The sequence below is a fragment of the Acomys russatus genome, chromosome 19, assembly GCF_903995435.1.
Source record: "Acomys russatus chromosome 19, mAcoRus1.1, whole genome shotgun sequence".
NCBI classification, from domain to species: Eukaryota; Metazoa; Chordata; class Mammalia; order Rodentia; family Muridae; genus Acomys; species Acomys russatus.
The window spans coordinates 17,762,380-17,781,983 of NC_067155.1; the positions used below are offsets into that span (position 1 = coordinate 17,762,380).

At 48.4% G+C, this 19,604-nt stretch overlaps 1 protein-coding gene across 1 annotated transcript; it reads left to right on the top strand.

Moving 5' to 3' along the window:
• Nucleotides 1-11,627: 11,627 nt before the first annotated feature.
• Eid2 (EP300 interacting inhibitor of differentiation 2) lies at nucleotides 11,628-12,489 on the top strand. Its single transcript, XM_051162748.1, has one exon. It carries the CDS (start codon nucleotides 11,739-11,741, stop codon nucleotides 12,429-12,431), a length of 693 nt encoding a protein of 230 aa, XP_051018705.1. The 5' UTR covers nucleotides 11,628-11,738; the 3' UTR covers nucleotides 12,432-12,489.
• Nucleotides 12,490-19,604: the final 7,115 nt, after the last annotated feature.

A 19,604-nucleotide genomic window follows, 5' to 3' on the forward strand; every position in this document is an offset into this window, starting at 1 on the left:
AAACAAACAGAAAGTACAGTACAACACAGTACCACAAGATTTGAAAGATGGGGAGAAAGCAATCTGTAGCCCCGTGGGATCTCACTGTGGAACCCCGAGAGAATTTGGACACTTCCCGTGCTGGACCAGCCGCAGCCGTCTGCACCCAAGCCTGCCTCCTGCCCTTTCCTCACCTGACATCGTGTCTCTCTGACTGGGTCAGTCCTTTGCTTCGGGAACCCCAAGACTGTGCTGTCAGCGATGCAGGACCTGTAATTTTAAAAAAATTATATCTCGACCACCAAGCCCCGGCCCAACACCTCCCTAATCCAGGAGCAATAATCCTTTTCGGTACACACTGTACAAAATACCTGTTTCTTTACCTAGGACCCTGAGGTAGGAAGAAAAATCCTAACCAGCAAGCGGGAGGCGTGGTGGCGCATGCTTTTAAGCCCAGCACTCAAGGAGGCAGAGGCACCTGGGTCATTGTGAGGTGGACGCCCCCTGGTCTACAGATTGAGTTCCAGGACAGCCAAGGCTACAAACAGAGACCATGCCTCAGGGGGGGGGGAAGAGTAAGGGGGAAAAAAGGAAAGAAAAGAAAAAATGGATGTAGGCGGCTCATCACCTGGGAAACCCCCCCCCCCAAAAAAAAAACCAACAAAACAAAACAAAACAAAAAACACTCTTAGCCAAAAAATACTGTTTTTCAACATGAAATCAATACCTAGGTATCCAGGTGTTACTCCATACAGCGAAATCAGGAGCCACTAAAATACAACTCACCTGAGCCCCAACCAGAGTTAAAACAAAGTTACAAACGAGGCATGGTGGTGTCAGCCTGGAATCCTAATATCGTGCAGGTGGAGGTAGAAGCACCAGTTTGAGGCCAGCTTCACCAACAGGAATGTTTGAAGCCAGCCTGCTACATGCTGCCCTGTTTCTAAAGTAACCCTGACAGCCAGGCCCTGCAGTGCTCACTTCTTGTTTTGTTTGTTTGTTTGTTTGTTTGTTTTTTGAGACAGGGTTTCTCTGTGTAGCATTGGCTGTCCTGGACTCACCTTGTAGACCAGGCTGGCCTCGAACTCACTTCTAATGTCAGCACTTGAGAAGCAGATGCAGAGGCATCTCTGTGTATTCCAAGCAGAATTGGTCTACATACTGAGTTCAAGGACAGACAGCCACACATGAGACTATTTTTAAAAAAACCCACAAGCATACATACGTACACAAGTACATACATACATACATATGTACACACAGAGGCACATACAAATTTATCCACATATCAAGTAGATGGACAGGTGCCCAGATAATATATGTTTCCCAAATCTGAACTCTGGTTTCCCACAGTCCTGTCTCCCATGAACTCAGCCACAGGCAGCAGGAAGATGCAGGGGACTGCCTCTGCAGCCTCGAACACAGCCATGTGAGGACCCTTTGGTACAGATTTTGGCAATGGCAACTAATATCCCAAAGGCAGACATGATGGTGGAATTCAGAATGCTTCCCCCACAGCCTGTGGACACAGGGCAGCTGTTACTGGGGGAGGGGGGGTATCTAGAGGGCACAGCCACAAGGGCCCCAAGAGATCTTTTACTTGGGAAAACTGAAGCCCATGATGACTCACCTCAGTCTCTGACAGCTCCACCAGCGGCTATTTTCTATGTGTATCTGAGTCTCTGTTTTTGCCTGTGTTCTGGTGCCCACAGAGGGCATGGGATCCCCTGGGATTGAATTTACAAGCAACCATGAGCCACCATGTGGATGCTGAGATCCAAACCAGGGTCTTCTTACAGAGCTGTAGGCTCTGGACATGTCACCCAATACAACATTTTTTGTTTGTTTCCTTGGGCTTTTTTATTTTTAAAGTAGACGGTCTCTCTGTGTAATTCTGGGTGTCCTAGAATTGGCTCTGCAGACCAGGCTGGCCTCAACCTCACAGAGGTCTCCCTGACTCTTCCTCCTGAGTGCTGGCGTTAAAGGCTTCCACCACCATCACCTGCCAAGTGTTAGGCTTCCTGAAACAAGGTCTCACTACACAGCCCTCCAAATGGGACCAGCAAATCGCCATTCATTGTCCTGAGACTGAAGTCACTGTGACTTTGAGGAACAGTAAAGCCTTGAAAGTAGATCTCAGCCGGGCGTGGTGGCGCACGCCTTTAATCCCAGCACTTGAGAGGCAGAGGCAGGCGGATCGCTGTGAGTTCAAGGCCAGCCTGGTCTACAAAGTGAGTCCAGGATGGCCAAGGCTACACAGAGAAACCCTGTCTCAAAACAAACAAACAAACAAAAACAAAACAGAACAAAAAAAAAAAAAAACAAAAAACAAAAAAAAAGAAAGAAAGTAGATCTCAAACAAGCCCAAACTAAAGAAAGAAAGACTTTCACTTGAGAAACTTCTTTTCCCCTGAAGCAAATACACCTTGCTAAACTGATGAATCATATAAACACTTAAGTGTACACACACACACACACACACACCAAAAACTTTAAAACTAGTATGTAGATACCCAGAGGATGGGTTTCCACCCTTGAGCTCAGGCTGCCCAATGTGTCTGTGTTAAATCCCAGCATGCCTCACCTCTATTTAGTGTCTAGCGACAGTGGCAGAGCCTAGTATGTTGTGCTGGGACTCTTAACAAAAGAATGTTTATATATTTATTTTATGTTTATGAATGCTGTAATTGCATCGATATCTGCATCCAGAAGATGTCAAAAGACCGTATTATAGGTGTGTGTGTGTGTGTGTGTGTGTGTGTGTGTGTGTGCGCACAAGTGTGTATATAAGCCATCTATGTATGTATTTCCTTGAGGGGAAAAGCTGTTTCTCAGGACATGGCCTTTCTAGCTTTAGTGCTGCACTAGTTCAGGATCTGCCTTCAAGGCTCTGCTCTGGTGCAGAGGATTTTCCTAGATGCCACACTGATAGCCTGGGGGCGTGGCTCAGTGGTAGAGCACCTCCCTAGACTCCCCCAGTGAGGGGGAAGGGACATGGCTCAGTGGGGGAGCCCCTTCCTAGACTCCCCAGTGAGGAGTTGGGCTTGGGGCTCCGTGATAGGGACCTGTGAGGGGCTGGGTTACATCTCCATAATAGTAAACCCAGCCTAGTGTGCTGGAGACTCTACACTTTAGCCTAAGCACAGGAGAAATTAATAGAAGGCTGGGAATAAAGGCGTGTGCCCTCATGTCCTGCAAACACATGTATTCTAGAATACATCTTTGACAAACTCTGCAGTTGAGGGTAATACATGTTTCAGAGTTTCAGCTTTCCGTTTGTGCTAATGATGGTGATGCTGAGACCCCTTACCTGCGACAGGTGGTTGGCAGATTTGGATTCTATATGCAGGATAAAGTTTTGTTTAGGGAAACCTTGTTATCCTATTAACATGTCTGTGCCAAGTCCACTTTTTTTTTTCTTTCCCTAAATCACACTACAGGAGGTGAGTATCTGGGATACAGTTAAGAGAGCTTGAAAAAGATGTGTGCAGTGGTGGCGCACACCTTTAATCCCAGCCCTTGGGAGACAGAGGCAGGTGCATCACTGTGAGTTCGAGGCCAGCCTGGTCTACGAGGCAAGTCCAGGACAGCCAAGGCTACACAGACATACACCAGGGACCATCGCTGCTGCTTATGTTCAGAGGGTATGGACTTCACGGGATACACAGCGTGGTTCGTGAATCCTTTACATTGATAGCACTGTCTTCTTACATATTCTAGAATGAACAAATGAATAGTTTTATTCTAAAGGGATAGGAAGTTTTTTTTGGAGTAATACTGAAACTGCAAAGATTATGTTAATTCTTCATTTTTGCCTTTTACTTAAGTGACTTTATAACATGGATCCTTAAAGCAGTTACGTCTTTGGAAACATGTCACCAGGATGTTGGTATTTCTTGCAATGCTTTATTTAGGGTTCCTATATACATGCACACACCTAAATATAAGCATGTAGATCTGCATTTTGTCTTGGAAATTTTTTTTCCAATAAACTCTTCCCATAGTAATGGGAAACAAAAGAAAAGTCTAAGTTCGGGGCCAGTTTTCCCATCTCATACTGTGACATAGCAGCCCTGTCCATACTTTTTTGAATTTAGTGGTTGTTACAGCACTTAGCTGGGCCCTTTCCAGAAATAGCTGACAGGCATCTTGTATCCAGAGAGCCCTGAGCTGCAGCTGCTATCAAGTTTCCATTCTCTATCAGGAAGAGTTTTGTTCCTTCCTCCATTTTGCCTGCCTTTACCTTAGTGCTCCATCCCTTGGCTTTCTCCCCTCTCTCTCCCTGATCTTCTGTAGAGAAAGCATGGAAAACCATGATCACCACTACCCACACTGCAACCTGGTCCATGACAGCAACCAAAACAAAGTCAGAGAAAGTCCAAGTGTCCTGTATCATGGCACCTTGGAGAGAGACCATAGCAGTCTCTATTTTTAAATTTAGATGGCAAATTTCATTCCCCATCTCTATCTGTAAGTTTTCTGGCCTCTCAGTTCCAGTTTCTAACCAGGCCGCCTGGAGCCACCATTGCTCTGTGAGAGTCAAGCCTCAAGCAGCAGCCAACCTGGGTGTGTTAAGTCCTTTCCCTTGATCTCCCATGTGCCCACAGGAAGCTGCCTTTGTCTGTGGGTGAGAAGAAGAGTCTCTCTTAAAGTGACGTGTGGGAGACAGTTTTTCATTCAGACGTATTTTGGTTTTCAGCTTCGGTTCTTTGGCTAAGAAACGGCCTTTCACTCAACACTTCTCAGACTTAGATTCAATCCCCATGTTTTGCCACTTTTAAAATTACTATTGCCGGGAGTGGTGGCTCCTGCCTTTAATCCCAGCACTCGGGAGGCAGAGGCAGGCGGATCGCTGTGAGTTCGAGGCCAGCCTGGTCTACAAAGTGAGTCCAGGACGGCCAAGGCTACACAGAGAAACCCTGTCTCGAAAAAACCAAAAATAAAATTACTATTAATAATGAATATTCAGTCATATATTTAATCAAACCTCCTTTATTGTTAATTAACAATATCCCCCAGATAATTATACATTATACATTGAGGCAATGATTCATTAAAAGTTAAGCACAAAGTTGAACATGATAATTAACCTATTATCCACTATCAGTTACTCTCCCTCCCATCCAAGGTCCCAGGCACTTGCTTTCTTCTCTTCTGTGGATTCTGTCCATCCTCTTCCTCTCCTGCACCTTCTCCTCCAGTCCCAGGTGGGGTGATCTCACCCTCTTCACCTGCCTTGCATAGTTCTCCCCTCTCTCTCTTAGCGTGCTTGGGTGATGCTCTATTCTGTGGCTTGTCCTGTTTGAATAATGTTCTTCGGCCTGGTTTGGACTGGCTGGATGATGCTACTCTCTCTGGTCCAGCCTGGTTGGATGATGCATCCTTCACTGGCATAACCTGGTTGGATGATGCATCCTTCACTGGCATAACCTGGTTGGATGATGCATCCTTCACTGGAGTGGCCTGGTTGGACGATGCATCCTTCACTGGCATAACCTGGTTGGATGATGCATCCTTCACTGGCATAACCTGGTTGGATGATGCATCCTTCACTGGAGTGGCCTGGTTGGACGATGCATCCTTCACTGGCATAACCTGGTTGGATGATGCATCCTTCACTGGAGTGGCCTGGTTGGACGATGCATCCTTCACTGGCATAACCTGGTTGGATGATGCATCCTTCACTGGCATAACCTGGTTGGATGATGCATCCTTCACTGGAGTGGCCTGGTTGGACGATGCATCCTTCACTGGAGTGGCCTGGTTGGATGATGCATCCTTCACTGGTGTGGCCTGGTTGGACGATGCATCCTTCACTGGTGTGGCCTGGTTGGACGATGCATCCTTCACTGGTGTGGCCTGGTTGGACGATGCATCCTTCACTGGTGTGGCCTGGTTGGATGATGCATCCTTCACTGGAGTGGCCTGGTTGGATGATGCATCCTTCACTGGAGTGGCCTGGTTGGACGATGCATCCTTCACTGGAGTGGCCTGGTTGGATGATGCATCCTTCACTGGCATAGCCTGGTTGGATGATGCATCCTTCACTGGAGTGGCCTGGTTGGACGATGCATCCTTCACTGGAGTGGCCTGGTTGGATGATGCATCCTTCACTGGCATAGCCTGGTTGGATGATGCATCCTTCACTGGAGTGGCCTGGTTGGACAATGCATCCTTCACTGGAGTGGCCTGGTTGGACGATGCATCCTTCACTGGAGTGGCCTGGTTGGATGATGCATCCTTCACTGGAGTGGCCTGGTTGGATGATGCATCCTTCACTGGAGTGGCCTGGTTGGACGATGCATCCTTCACTGGCATAACCTGGTTGGATGACGCATCCTTCACTGGAGTGGCCTGGTTGGACGATGCATCCTTCACTGGAGTGGCCTGGTTGGACGATGCATCCTTCACTGGAGTGGCCTGGTTGGATGATGCATCCTTCACTGGAGTGGCCTGGTTGGATGATGCATCCTTCACTGGAGTGGCCTGGTTGGATGATGCAGCCTTCACTGGAGTGGCCTGGTTGGATGATGCATCCTTCACTGGCATGACCTTCTTGGATGATGGTCTTCTCTGTGGTTTGGCCTGTTTGAACAATGTTCTTCTCCCTGGCTTAGGCTGGTTGGATGATGCTCCTCTCATTTGCATGGCCTCCTTGGATGTTCCCAGAGACGAACGCCATCTGTTGTTTCCCAGGCTTGTCAACATTCTGTCTTGCCTAGATTTAAAAAACGCCTGAGAAGAAAGCACAGTTTTGGTATTTTTTTTTGAAATAATATATTTTTAAGGAACTTTGGTTTCTATATATTTTCTATATAATTAATAGAATACATGGTTGGTTTGTTTGTTGTTGTTGTTGTTGTTTTGAGACAGGGTTTCTTTGTGTAACCCTGGCTGTTCTGGAATCCATTCTGTAGACAAAGCTAGCCTCTAACACTAAGAATCTGCCTGCCTCTGCCTACCAAGTGCTAAGATTTAAGGCATATGCCAAAACACAGAGATTTTTTAAATTGTTATTTTTAGTTATGCTTCTATGCACCTGCCCATAGAAACAAGAAGAAGGTATTAGCTGCCCTGTAGCTGGAGATACAGGTGGCTGTAGCCAACACACTGGTGCTGGGAATTGAACCTATGCCTTTAGAACAACAGTCAGTGCCCTTAACCACTGAACCATGTTGTGAGCCACAACAATTTATCTTTTACTCGTTTATTTTTTGGAAACAGGGCCGATACAGGCTGTGCCAGGGATAGAACCTAGCCCTGTTTGCATTCAAGGCCACCAGTCTACCACCTGACCCCATCAGCAGTGTCCACAGAGCAGGGTAATAAAGTGATGAGTCCAGAGGAGAAATGTACCATCCTCAGTGAAAAAGCTGGTTATTAATCTCTCACAGATATTTAATTGGAACATGCTTTTAATCCCAGACGTCGGGAGATGGAGGCAGGCACATTTCTGTGGGTTCCAGGCCAGCCTGCCCTACAGAGTGAGTTCCAGGACAGCCGAGGCTGCACAGAGAAACGCTACCTCAAAAAACAAATAAGTAAAAGACTAGCCTTAAATCTGTGAGGTGTTCTCTCATGAAAGGGAAAGGGGGTGGAACCGGAGAGATGGCCTGGTGGGTAAGAGAACTTACTGACCTTGCAGAGGACCAAGGTTCCATTCCAAGCATCCATCTCCTGCACCTCTGCCTCCATGGATAGGACAGCGTCTGCTAGCATCCTCATGGACCAGGCAAACACACAGCACACGTTCAGACAAGCAGGTGTGCACACTCGCACATGAGTAATTTTAAAACTCTAAATGACAAGAACAAAATGAGGCCCACAGGAGGCCCTGGGCTAGGTGACTACCCCGAGACACACTCCACACACAAACCTGCAGAACCGCGTGATTAATCTGGAGTTTTGAAGACAGTTCCTGGATTTCCTGCTGGTCTGGGAACATGTTCCTGTAGCAGGCATCTTCCAATGCTGAGAGCTGTTCAAGACTGAGAATAATCCAGAACCCTTCATCCTGCAGTGGCTGTCCTGCTCAGGGTGGAGAAAAGAACACTTTCATTCTGTGTGTGTGTGTGTGTGTGTTTAACTTTAGAATGGGTTTTTATTTAAAAACAAGTAGTAGAAAGCGACCTATTTGTAAATGTTATTTTCCAAAAAACATGAGTTTTTTTCCTTTGGTTGGACTTTGAAAGAAAATTTTAAAATGCTGAGTTTCATTATAGTGCACGCCTTTAATCCCAGCACTCGGGAGGCAGAGGCAGGTGGATCTCTGTGAGTCCAAGGCCAGCCTGGTCTACAGGGTGAGTTTCAGGACAACCAGAGCCACACAGAGAGACCCTGACCCAAAAACAAACAAACAAACAAACAAACAAAAAAACAAAAAAAACAAAAAAACAAAAAACAACAAAAACAACAAAAAAACAAAAAAACAAAAAAAAAACAAAAAAAATAAAAAATAAAAAACAAACAAACCAGAAAACCACACAATTCATTCTGAAAGGCACCAAGGCCCTTCTGCTTCTAGACCTCAGCTGGGCTGGAGGGAGAGGAGGCTGCTGGGGCAGAAGTCAAAGCTCCTACTGCGCATTCTCCAAAGCTAGAATAACATTCGACTAACGATTCTTCAACCTGCCCAGCCTACATCACAGCTGCCCATGAGAACAGCCAGAGTGGGTCAGACCGGGCCAGTGCGCAACTCTGAGAAGCTACCAAATGACTGGACCAAAACACGAGACTGAGGTTGTCAAGGGAGTGGGTAGTTCCTTAGGTGGCCTCCGCTCCCTTAATAAACAACTATTCTAGTACAAGGAAAATGTTACGTCAGTACAGATTTCACGCTAGTGAGACGATCAGTACAGAAAGGGTTGCCTGGCGCCACTCTACAACGAACGGTTTGACCATGTTATATCCACAGTTCACGGGGCTGGTTGCCAAGGCAGACAAATCCCTGTGGGTTCTTTTCTTTCTTTCTTTCTTTCTTTCTTTTTTTTCTGTTGTTGTTGTTGTTGGTTTTGAAGACAGGGTTTCTCTGTGTAGCCTTGGCTGTCCTGGACTTGCTTTGTAGACCAGGCTGGTATTGAACTCATAGAGATCCACCTGCCTCTGCCTCCTGAGTGCTGGGACTAAAGGCGTGCACCACCACACCCTTCTGTGGGATTTACTCTTTGTACCCCTGCAGACCAGGAACTCAATAAAAAAAAAAAAAATCCTCCTGCCACTGCCTCTGCAAAACTGGAATTAATTACATGTGTCACCACACCAAGTTAATAACCTAAAAGAAGGGAGGGAGGAAAACAACACGCTGGTGAGGAAGAGTCCAGGACAGATTACGGAGAGAAATCCTGTCTCAAAGAGAGAGCCAGGCGTGGTGGCGCACGCCTTTAATCCCAGCACTCGGGAGGCAGAGGCAGGCAGATCGCTGTGAATTCGAGGCCAGCCTGGTCTACAAAGTGAGTCCAGGATGGCCTTGGCTGTCCTGGACTCACTTTGTAGACCATACTGGCCTCAAACTCACAGCGATCTGCCTGCCTCTGCCTCCCGAGTGCTGGGATTAAAGGCGTGCGCCACCACCACCCAGCTTTTTTATTTATTTAGTTATTTAGTTATTATTTATTGCCTTTTCAAGACAGGGGTTTGCTGTGTCCTGGACTCAGTTTGTAGACCAATCTGGCCTCAAACTCAGAGATTTGCCAGCTTCTGCCTCCCAAGTGCTGGGATTAAAAGGTTGTGCCACCACCATCTGGCTAAATATATTTTTAAGGGTGCTTTAAATATTTCATGGGACTGTAGAGATGGCTCTGTGGCTAAGAGCCCTGGCTGCTCTTACAGAGGACCTCAGTTCTGTCCCCAGCTCCCACATGAACCTGTTCATAACATTTAGCTCCAAGGGCCCCAGTATAGATTGTACTCTGCTCTTGGAAACGAGTCCTGTGTGGTTCCCAGCACCCAAGACTTCTGACTCGGGGACCCCTTACCCTCTTCTGGTCTCCAGGAACACTCAAAATCCAGCCCCCACAGACACATACCAATAGTTAACTAAAATATTGAGCAGATGGCTCAGCTGTGGAATCCTTAGACACCATGGGATCTAGTGTGGGACCCCGAGGGAAGTTGGACACCTCCCGTCTTTGTCACAGCCACAGCCCTCAGCACCCCAACCCTGACTCCTGCCCTTTACTCACGGGACATCGTGTCTCTCCGTGTGGTTTGTTCCCGGATCTGTCCTGTGCTTCGGATCCCCCAAGACTGTGCGCTCCTCCTCGCAGGACTGGGCAATTTATCTTCTCCATCGTCAGGCCACTCCCCAAACCCTCCCTAATCCAGGAGGATAAATCCATTCCATTGCAAACTATAGGGAACCAGTTTTGGTTTGTCGGGTTTGTTTGATTTTGTTTTGTTTTTGTTTGGGTTTTGTTTTGGGTTTTTGTGGGGGAGTTGTTTGGTTGGTTGGTTTTGGTTTTGGTTTTTTGAGACAGGGTCTCTCTGTGTAGCCTTGGCTGTCCTGGATTCACTTTGTAGACCAGGCTGGCCTCAAACTCACAGGGATCCTCCTGCCTCTGCCTCCGGAGTGCTGGGATTAAAGGCGTGCACCACCATGCCCAGCATTGGTGGTGGTGGTGGGGGGTTTCCACTGGTTTTTGTTTTGTTTTGTTATTTTTGGTTTGTTTGTTTGTTTGTTGTTTTTCAATACAGGCTGGTTTCAAACTTTCAGAGCTCTGCCTGCCTCTGCCTCCCGAGTGCTGGAATTAAAGGCTGGCGCCAGGCTAGATGCACTTTAAAAAAAAAAAAAAACTTCTTGAGGCCCTGTCTGTCTGTCTTTCCTTGTTACCTTAGTGATGTAACTTTTTGCTTTGTTTTCCACCATGTGAGCTCCTGGGATTTTTAATTCAGGTCATGAAACTTTGCGGAAAGTTATTTTTGGCCCTGTTGGCGGGTTACACAGGACGACCTGCCGATGACTTGTCTAGGATTGATAAATCATAGTTCCACAATAGGTTATATCCGGGCATGGCGGGCCATGCCTTGTCATTCCAGACCCAGGAAAGAGAGGCAGAAAGATCGGGAGTTCATGGTCATCCTTGGCAGTCTGAACTTCGTGACAAAGTGTTTCAAAAACACGTCCAAAGTGCTGTGGACGTGGCTCCCAAGGTTAAGAGCATTGGCTACTCTGGTAAATGTTGGATTCCGAGCACGCGCAGGTTTCCTGGGACTCCAGCTCCAGCGGATCCAGCACCCTCCTCTGTCTTCTGCTGGCGTTGTATGCATGCGGTGCGCTTACAGACATCCAGGCAAACGACCATACACAAAAAACAAGTCAACACAAATGAGCAACACGTTAAAGACTAATTTAAAAACTAAAGTTAAACGGGAGGATACAAGTGATGGGATAACAATTGAGACGTAATTTGAATAAATTAATTAAAAGAAAAAAGAGAGAGAGAGAGAGCCTGAAAAAAAAAAAAAAAAAAAAAAAAAAAAAAAAAAAAAAAAAAAAACTAAAATTAAATTTAGAAACTTAAACCGGTCGGTAGGGGTGTAAAAAAACGGAGCCTTCAACCGGAAGGGTGCAAACTGCTCCTCTGACCGCTAGATGGCAATCCCAAGGCTCCCCGAGACGCATGCGCACTGCCCCCCTCCGCTGCGCGGCCGGAGCATCGCGCTCCCGGACGCGCCCTCGCGTGCACCGCCCCGCGCCTCGCCGTCCCGTTACTCCCGGGTGTCCGGCGAGCGAGCCCCAGCGCCGACCCTGCGCTTCCGACATGTCCCAGCTGCCCGCAGCCAGCAGCGTCCCGCAAACGGGCGCGGCGAGCGGCGGGCGCGGCCTCCCGCGGGCCGAGGTTGGCGGCGGGCGCGCTGCGCTCCCGGGCCCGGCGCGACCGGAGGAGATCCGGGGAGGTCCGATGGCGGCGGCCCGGGAAGGACCCGCAGCCCCGGGGGTGGCGGCGGCCAGGGGAGGCCGTGTGGCTGCAGCAGCTCGGGGGAGCCCGGCGGGGGCGGCTCGCGGGGGCGCGGCGGCCCGGGAAGGCCCGATGGCACCGGCGGTGTCCAGGGAAGCCCGGATGGCGGAGGTGGCCCGGCTGCTGGGCGAGCCGCTGGAGGAGGACGCTCCCGAGGGCAGGCCCCGGTCCAGGGCGGGTGGCCTGGCGGCGCTGCCGTACCTGCGCCTCCGCCACCCGCTTAGCGTCCTGGGCATCAATTACCAGCAGTTCCTGCGACACTATCTGGAGAACTACCCGGTCGCCCCGGGCCGGATCCAGGAGCTGGAGGAGCGCAGGCGACGCTTCGTGGAGGCCTGCAGAGCCAGGGAGGCAGCCTTCGACATTGAGCACCTGCGCAACCCCCAGAGGGTGGATTTTGACATTTTAACCTTTACCATAGCCCTGACGGCGTCGGAGGTGATCAATCCTCTCATAGAAGAACTGGGGTGCGATAAGTTCATCCACAGAGAGTGAGGAGTCGGCTCGGGGAGGGCGCGGGATGCGCACGGCAGGCAGCAGCAAGACCTCCGGCATCCCGAACCTATGCCCGTCCTGCAACTTGGTTTTCAGAAGTCGGAAGGAGCTTGAGAATTAGGCAAGAGGGGGGTGGGGGTCGGGGGGGGGGGAAAAGGCGTCAGAAGATTCGCGCGGAGGGACGGGGAGGGAGATGTCGAAAGCACCGTAAAGGCTCCTGTAACGTTTCTTCAGTCTATGATCGGTTGGAATTTTTCTTTTTTTCCTTTTTTTTTTTTTTTTTTTTTTGAAAATGTCTTATCCGCGTGGCCTCGTTTTTAATAAGGAAAGGATGGCTTTGTAAAAATTTAAGACTTTAAAGAAAGTTTTCAGTAGTAGAAGCCCACGGTCAAGAAAGATGAGCACGGAAGACTTAAGACTGACTTGAGGACGAAGTTTATACATCAGGAACTTGGCCTTGTCAGAACAGCGCCTCCTCTTCATATCCAAAGTCAACGAGAGTGTAAGACTGACGCTGTGTTTCTGAGACGTTGCAAATGGCAAGCAACTCAAATATTGTATATATTATGTGATAAATCGTGATTTTCAAACTTACCAGATTTCTGGGATTTGTTCTCCATTTTTGAAAAGGTTGTTTGTTTGTTTGTTTGTTTTTCAGTAGCACTCATCTATTCATAAGCCCCCAAGAATATGAAGGACTGAAAGTCTCCTGTGCGTCCCTCCTTGTCCCGCGTAGCTAATGCGTCGTCCTCGAAAGGCAGTTTCCTCCCTTGCTTCCTTAATGTGTACACAATATATATATTTTTTTCTTATTTTATATCTTCACAAGGTTGACGTATTCTGGGTTGCGCACTGTGAGTTTGTTAAGAAAAATACCCTGAAGAGCTTTTCCCGACCTGTACACTTACTCCTTAGAGCTGTGTTTCTTTGCACGCTGGGGTCGTGCTGTTGCGCCTCGGTTTCTCCCAGCGATGCGGCGTCCTCTGGTAGGTCGTCTCCCGTGCGTATCGCCTGGCCCGTGGGCAGCCACACGCGGCTTCAGCTCTGAGCATGTGTTTCACGCTTACCATGCCAGGGTGGAATAAGCCTTAATACTTGATGGCGTGTTGTAACTACTACTACGTTTTCTCTCTCTTTCCTTTAAGGCTTCGTGAAATTATCGGGGCATCTTACTGGCTTTTTAGGCTTTGTGTTCTTGGTAATACCTGCAGTCTGATTTCTAGAAGTGACAATCCTGGGCCAAAGGTTTGCCCCCTTTGTAACTTTTGCAGATACAGTGCATTTGCCTCTCTAACGCTCTCACCAGTGATTGATAGATGGATATTTTCTGACTGCCTAGCCAGTATGCTCAGCCGTCAGATGTATTGTGCTTACCAGCCTGATGGCAGAAAACGGTGTATCGGTTTTAAGGCTTTTATTGTAAGTTAGCTTTTCATTTAAAGATGAAAAGGGAGCTCAAAATTTATGTCAGTGATAGCACACTTGCCTAGAATCCCCCAGTGAGGGGCTGGGGTGTGGCTCAGTGGTAGAGCCCCTGCCTAGAATCCCCCAGTGAGGGGCTGGGGCGTGGCTCAGTGGTAGAGCCCCTGCCCAGAATCCCCCAGTGAGAGGCTGGGGGCGTGGCTCAGTGGTAGAGCCCCTGCCTAGGATCCCCCAGTGAGGGGCTGGGGCGTGGCTCAGTGGTAGAGCCCCTGCCTAGGATCCCCCAGTGAGGGGCTGGGGCCGTGGCTCAGTGGTAGAGCCCCTGCCTAGGATCCCCCAGTGAGGGGCTGGGGTGTGGCTCAGTGGTAGAGACCCTGCCTAGACTCCCCCAGTGAGGGGCTGGGGCCGTGTCTCAGTGGTATGCACCTGCCTAGAATGTACAAGTCTCTGGGTCTGATCCCCAACACCACAGCATTCCTCTTTCCTCTTTCATGACTGTCCAGATTCTTTGTGGTTTTGAGAGGGTTTCTCTCTGTGACACTAGCTTTCCTGGAACTTGCTCTGTAGAGAAGGCTGGCCTCAAACTCATAGAGATTTGCCTGCCTCTGCCTCCCAAGTACTGGGATTAAAAGCATGCACCACCACCACCCTGATGACTGTCCATAATGACTGTAGCAGTTGTCTATGTCTTAGTGACAGTAGGTATGACAATAGTGTGTGATATGAGTTACAAATATATTTTCAGCCGGGCTTGGTGTCACATGTCTTTAATCCCAGCACTCGGGAGGCAGAGGCAGGCGGATCTCTAGGCCAGCCTGGTCTACAGAGCAAGTACAGGACAGCTAGGGCTACACAAAGAAACCCTGTTTTGGGAAGGGGGAAAAAGAAATATATATATATATATATTTTTTTTTTAAACTTGGCTAGATTTTCTGTTTTTGTTTGTTTGTTTTTTTGTTTTTTCGAGACAGGGTTTCTCTGTGTAGCCTTGGCCGTCCTGGACTCACTTTGTAGACCAGGCTGGCCTCGAACTCACAGCGATCCGCCTGCCTCTGCCTCCCGAGTGCTGGGATTAAAGGCGTGCGCCACCACGCCCGGCTCATGGCTAGATTTTCTGAAAGATTTTATTTTTATCCTTGATATGGGTTAGAGGGATCAAATTCAGGTCACCAGGCTTGTGTCAACTCACCTGCCTACATTTTTGTTTTCCTATTTTCCCTAAACTATGCAAGGTTTTGAATCCCAAAGTTTTCTTGGTGTATGTGGGAGAGATTCCCCTTTTCATCTTGAGCCATTTGAGATTTATTCGGAGGAGAAACAGTTTGAAGTAAGGATCCACTTTTCCTATAGCAAAGGAGCTTTTCTAGAGCTCTCGCGAACTTTCTGATGCTGAACTCACTTACAATGCTTTCTCATAGTGTTTCTGGCTTTTTAATGTTCGTTTTATTTTGTGTAGCCCTGGCACTGCCTCTGTAGACCAAGCTAGCCTCAAACTCAGATATCCAGCTGCCTCTGCCTCCAAGGTGCTGGAAATAAAGGCGTGAGCCACCACACCTGGCAGTGCTACTATCTTCAGACAAAAACTTTCATTTAGAATCACATTACGTATAACCCAGGGATAACTGCTCTCTTTAAAGAGTTTATTTGTCTCTGCGCCTGAGGGGTTGCCTGCATTTATGCATGTGCACTGTGTGTGTGCAGTGCCTTGGAAGGCCAGAAGAGGACGTTGGATCCCTTGGAACTGGGGTTACGAACGGTTAGGGGCTACCATGGGGTTGCTAGAAACCAAACCCAGGCCTTTGCAAGAGCAACAAGTGCCCCGAACCTCTGAGCCATCTCTCCAGCCACTGGGTCTTTCTTTTGAGGTGTGTTTTGTCATATTTCGTTTAAGACACCCCACTTTTAACTCATGCTGACCTGAAACTTAGCGAGTCACATGTCTGTCTTCCAAATGCTGGGGTTACGGGTGTGAGGAAGTACACCTGTAAAATAAGGCACCCTTCTAGCCAGGTAGCTGGTGGAATACGCCGTTGCCTGTAATCCCAGGAGAGACAGACCTGGTCTATAGTACAAGTTCTGGGACATCCAGGGCTACACACACAGAGAAACCTTGTCTCCAAAAAAGGGAGGAAAAACTAAAAAGATACAGAACTCTTCCTATCCAAATGAGCTTTTTTTCACCACCTCCACCACCAAGACAGGGTTTCTCTGTGTAGCCCTGGCTGTCCTGGAACTCACCCTATAAACCAGGCTGGCCTCGAACTCACAGAGATCTGCCTGCCCCTGCGTCCTAGCTCTGGGGTTAAAGGCGTGTGCCACCCCCACCCCCGACTGTATTCATGTTTTTTAAAGATTTCCTAAACTAAGTTGTGGTGGCTCGTGCCTTTAGTCCCAGAACATGGGAGGATGAGGCAAGGAGGATCACCAGAAGTTTGAGGTCATCTCAAAATATAAAAATTATGGCTGGGGGCCCAGCACAATGTGTCAAATGCTTGTTTGCAAGGTTTGTCCCCAAAACTCACATAGAAAATATGAGATCAGCTGGGTGGTGGTGGCGCATACCTTTAATCCCAGCACTCGGGAGGCAGAGATAGGTGGATCGCTGTGAGTTCGAGGCCAGCCTGGTCTACAAAGTGAGTCCAGCAGGACAGCCAAGGCTACACAGAGAAACCCTGTCTCAAAAAACGAGAGAAAGAAAGAAAGAAAGAAGTGACAGCAGCCCTGGGTCCCCTTGAGATGCCTGTCTCAGAAACCAAGGTAGAATTGTCACAAAGAACCCCAGAGGTTGACCCCTGGCCTCCATGGCACCTGCACAGACATGAAAACAAGCACACACACACACACACACACACACACACACACACACTCACACAAATGTTTAAAAACTTTTGTATCCTTGAATATAAATGTTTATTTGGAGAGTGTTAATATGTTCAATGAATTCATTGATCTTCCACAGGGCTAGTCATTTATTCGTAGATTTCCCCACCCCCAGACAGGGTTTCTCCGTGTATCCCTGGCTGTCCTGGACTCATTTTGTAGGCCAAGCTGGCCTCAGGATCCACCTATCTCTGCCTCCCCAAATGCTGGGATTCCAGGCGCGCACTGTCACGCCCTACTATTCCTACATATTTTATCTTTTGTCTGCATGTAGGTCTGTGTACTTGAATGCCAGGTGCTCCAGGAGGCCAGAGGAGGGCCCTTGATCCCCTGGAACTGGAGTGACAGGTGGCTATGAGTTGCCATTTGGGTGCTAGGAATGGAACCTGGGTCCTGTGGTGCCATCTGAGCCATCTCTCCAGCCTGGTATCTTTTATTTTTATTTTTTATTATTATTAGGGCCAGCAGGCCAGAAGCGGGCACCAGATCTCATGATAGATGGCTGTGAACCACCGTGCGGTTGCTGGGAATTGAACTCAGGACCTTTGGAAGAGCAGTCAGTGCTCTTAACCGCTGAGCCATCTTTCCAGCCCCAGTATTTTATATCTTTTTATAAGGTTATTCCTATTATATACTCTGAAAGCTTCTTTGTCACTTCAAAAACGATTAGTTTCTGCTCATGTTTCAGCTAGCCTGTCAATATACTCAGCTATATTACTGTTTGTAGCTGTTCATTGACTCCTTTCTGTGACTTTGACCATGTTGGTCACCTCACAAACCACCTGTAACTCCAGCTCCGTGAGATCCAGTTCTCTGGCCTCCAAGGCCACCCACACATGTGCATGTACACGCTCACACAGAAAGGAAAAATAGCATCTTTTTTTTTTTTAAGATTTATTTATTTATTATGTATACAGTCCTCTGCCTGCATGTACACCTGCATGCCAGAAGAGGGCGCCAGATCTCATTATAGATGGCTGTGAGCCACCATGTGGTTGCTGGGAATTGAACTCAGGACCTTTGGAAGAGCAGGGGGTGCTGTTAACCACTGAGCCATCTCTCCAGCCCCCCGCATCTGTTTTTAAATAGAAAGGTGACTGGCTTTTGTCAAAGGCCTCTTCAGGCTTTGCGCATGCTGGACATGGTGCATGCCGGAATCCCAGCACAGGGGAGGCAGAGGCAGGAAGATGCTGAAGTGGAGGCCAATTTGTGCTTTGTAGCAAGACTCTGTCTCAAAACCCAGAATCTATGAAAGTGACCCTAGGTTATGTCAGATCCACCCTGTTCAATTGTGAAATCATGCTGAGTAACACAGCATGATTTGTAGTAATGTGTGTGTGTGAGAGAGAGAGAGAGAGAGAGAGAGAGAGACTCACTATGTGTAGCCTTGGCTGGACTGGAACTCTCTATGTAGACCAGGATGGCCCTGAACTCACAGAAATCCTCCTGCCTCAGCCTGATTGAGTCCAGAACACTACACTCCCAGGCAGGGTGTGTGCACCTGCCACAGTACACACAGGGTCAGGAGACAACTTGTAGGAGTTGGTTTTCCTTTCACTAGGTAGGTCCCGGGGACATAATTCAAGACATCAGCACCTTTACGTTTTTTTTTTTTTTTTCCTTACTTTGAGACAGGGTCTTACTTAGCTGCCCAGACTAGCCTCGAACCCTATAGCCCAAGGCATCCTTGAACTTTGTCTTCCTGCCTCAGGCACCAGAGTAGCTGGGGTGACCTGCCTGTGTTGGGAACAGCACTGGCAGGTTGGTGACAAGTGGACTCTGGATTCACCAAAGACACAATTGAACACTAGCCCAAGAGGCATGTCCCATGACAGTCTTCACTTACCAGGAGATTGGGTTAGATACAGGCACTTCCTATTGGGACTCTAGGTGAGAGAAGTATGGGAGAATGGGGAAATAGAAGGATCCAGAAGGTCCTAGAAACCTACAAGAAGAACATCATGATGGGCGGATCTGAGCACAGGGGTTCTGCCCAAATACTGCACCAACTAAGGCCAGTATATGCAGTAAACATTGAACCCCTACCCAGATCTTGGTTCTCGGTAGCTGTTTCCCTCGGCACTTCCATGGCCTCTCTTCACCACACGGCGGCACTTCCGTGACTTGCGTGTAACACGCTGTTGCAGCTCTCCCTTGCTTGCAGCTGCCTGTCCGTCATCTAAGACAGTACTCAAGAGAGCTGTCTGTGGTGGAGCACACCTGCAATGCCAGTGTTTGGGAGGCAGAGGCAGGAAGATGAGACCAAGGCCATCTTTGGCTATGCAGCGGGTTCTAGACCAACCTGGGCTGTGTGAAAGGCTATCTCACTAGAAAAGTGTGTAAGAGCCATTTTTATCAAATCACCTTCGAATGGCCCAGTTTCTGTCTGAAATGCAGCTGTACCAGGGTCATTGTGTCTTTAAAAATAATTTTTTAAAATTCAGGTTACATCTCAATTGTTATCCCCTTGCTTGTATCCTCCCGTTCCTCCCTCCCTCCCTCCCTCCCTCTTTCACCCTATCCCCCTCCCCTAGGTCCTGAGAAGCATGGAAACTTCACGAGAAAAATGTGCCAGCGAGACGGATCACTGGGTAGAGGCGCTTGCTAACCTGACAACCAGAGTTCGATTGCACACGCGCGCCATGGCCCGAACGTGTGCGCACACAAAATTAAACACAGCCCGGGAGCCAGAGCCAAGCAAGTAGCAACCCGAGTTCAGTAAGGGTGGAAGAAGAGAACCGGCTCCACAAAGTTGACCTTGACCTCCAGAGACACACTAATAAAACATCCCATAGGTTAAGAGCATTTTTTTCTTGCAGAGGACCCAGGTTCAGTTGCCGGCACCTGTGCGGTAGCTCACAACCATCTTGT

Excerpts from the sequence above, each read along its gene's own strand:
- Eid2 (XM_051162748.1), top strand. The coding sequence starts at position 11,739 with ATGTCCCAGCTGCCCGCAGCCAGCAGCGTCCCGCAAACGGGCGCGGCG.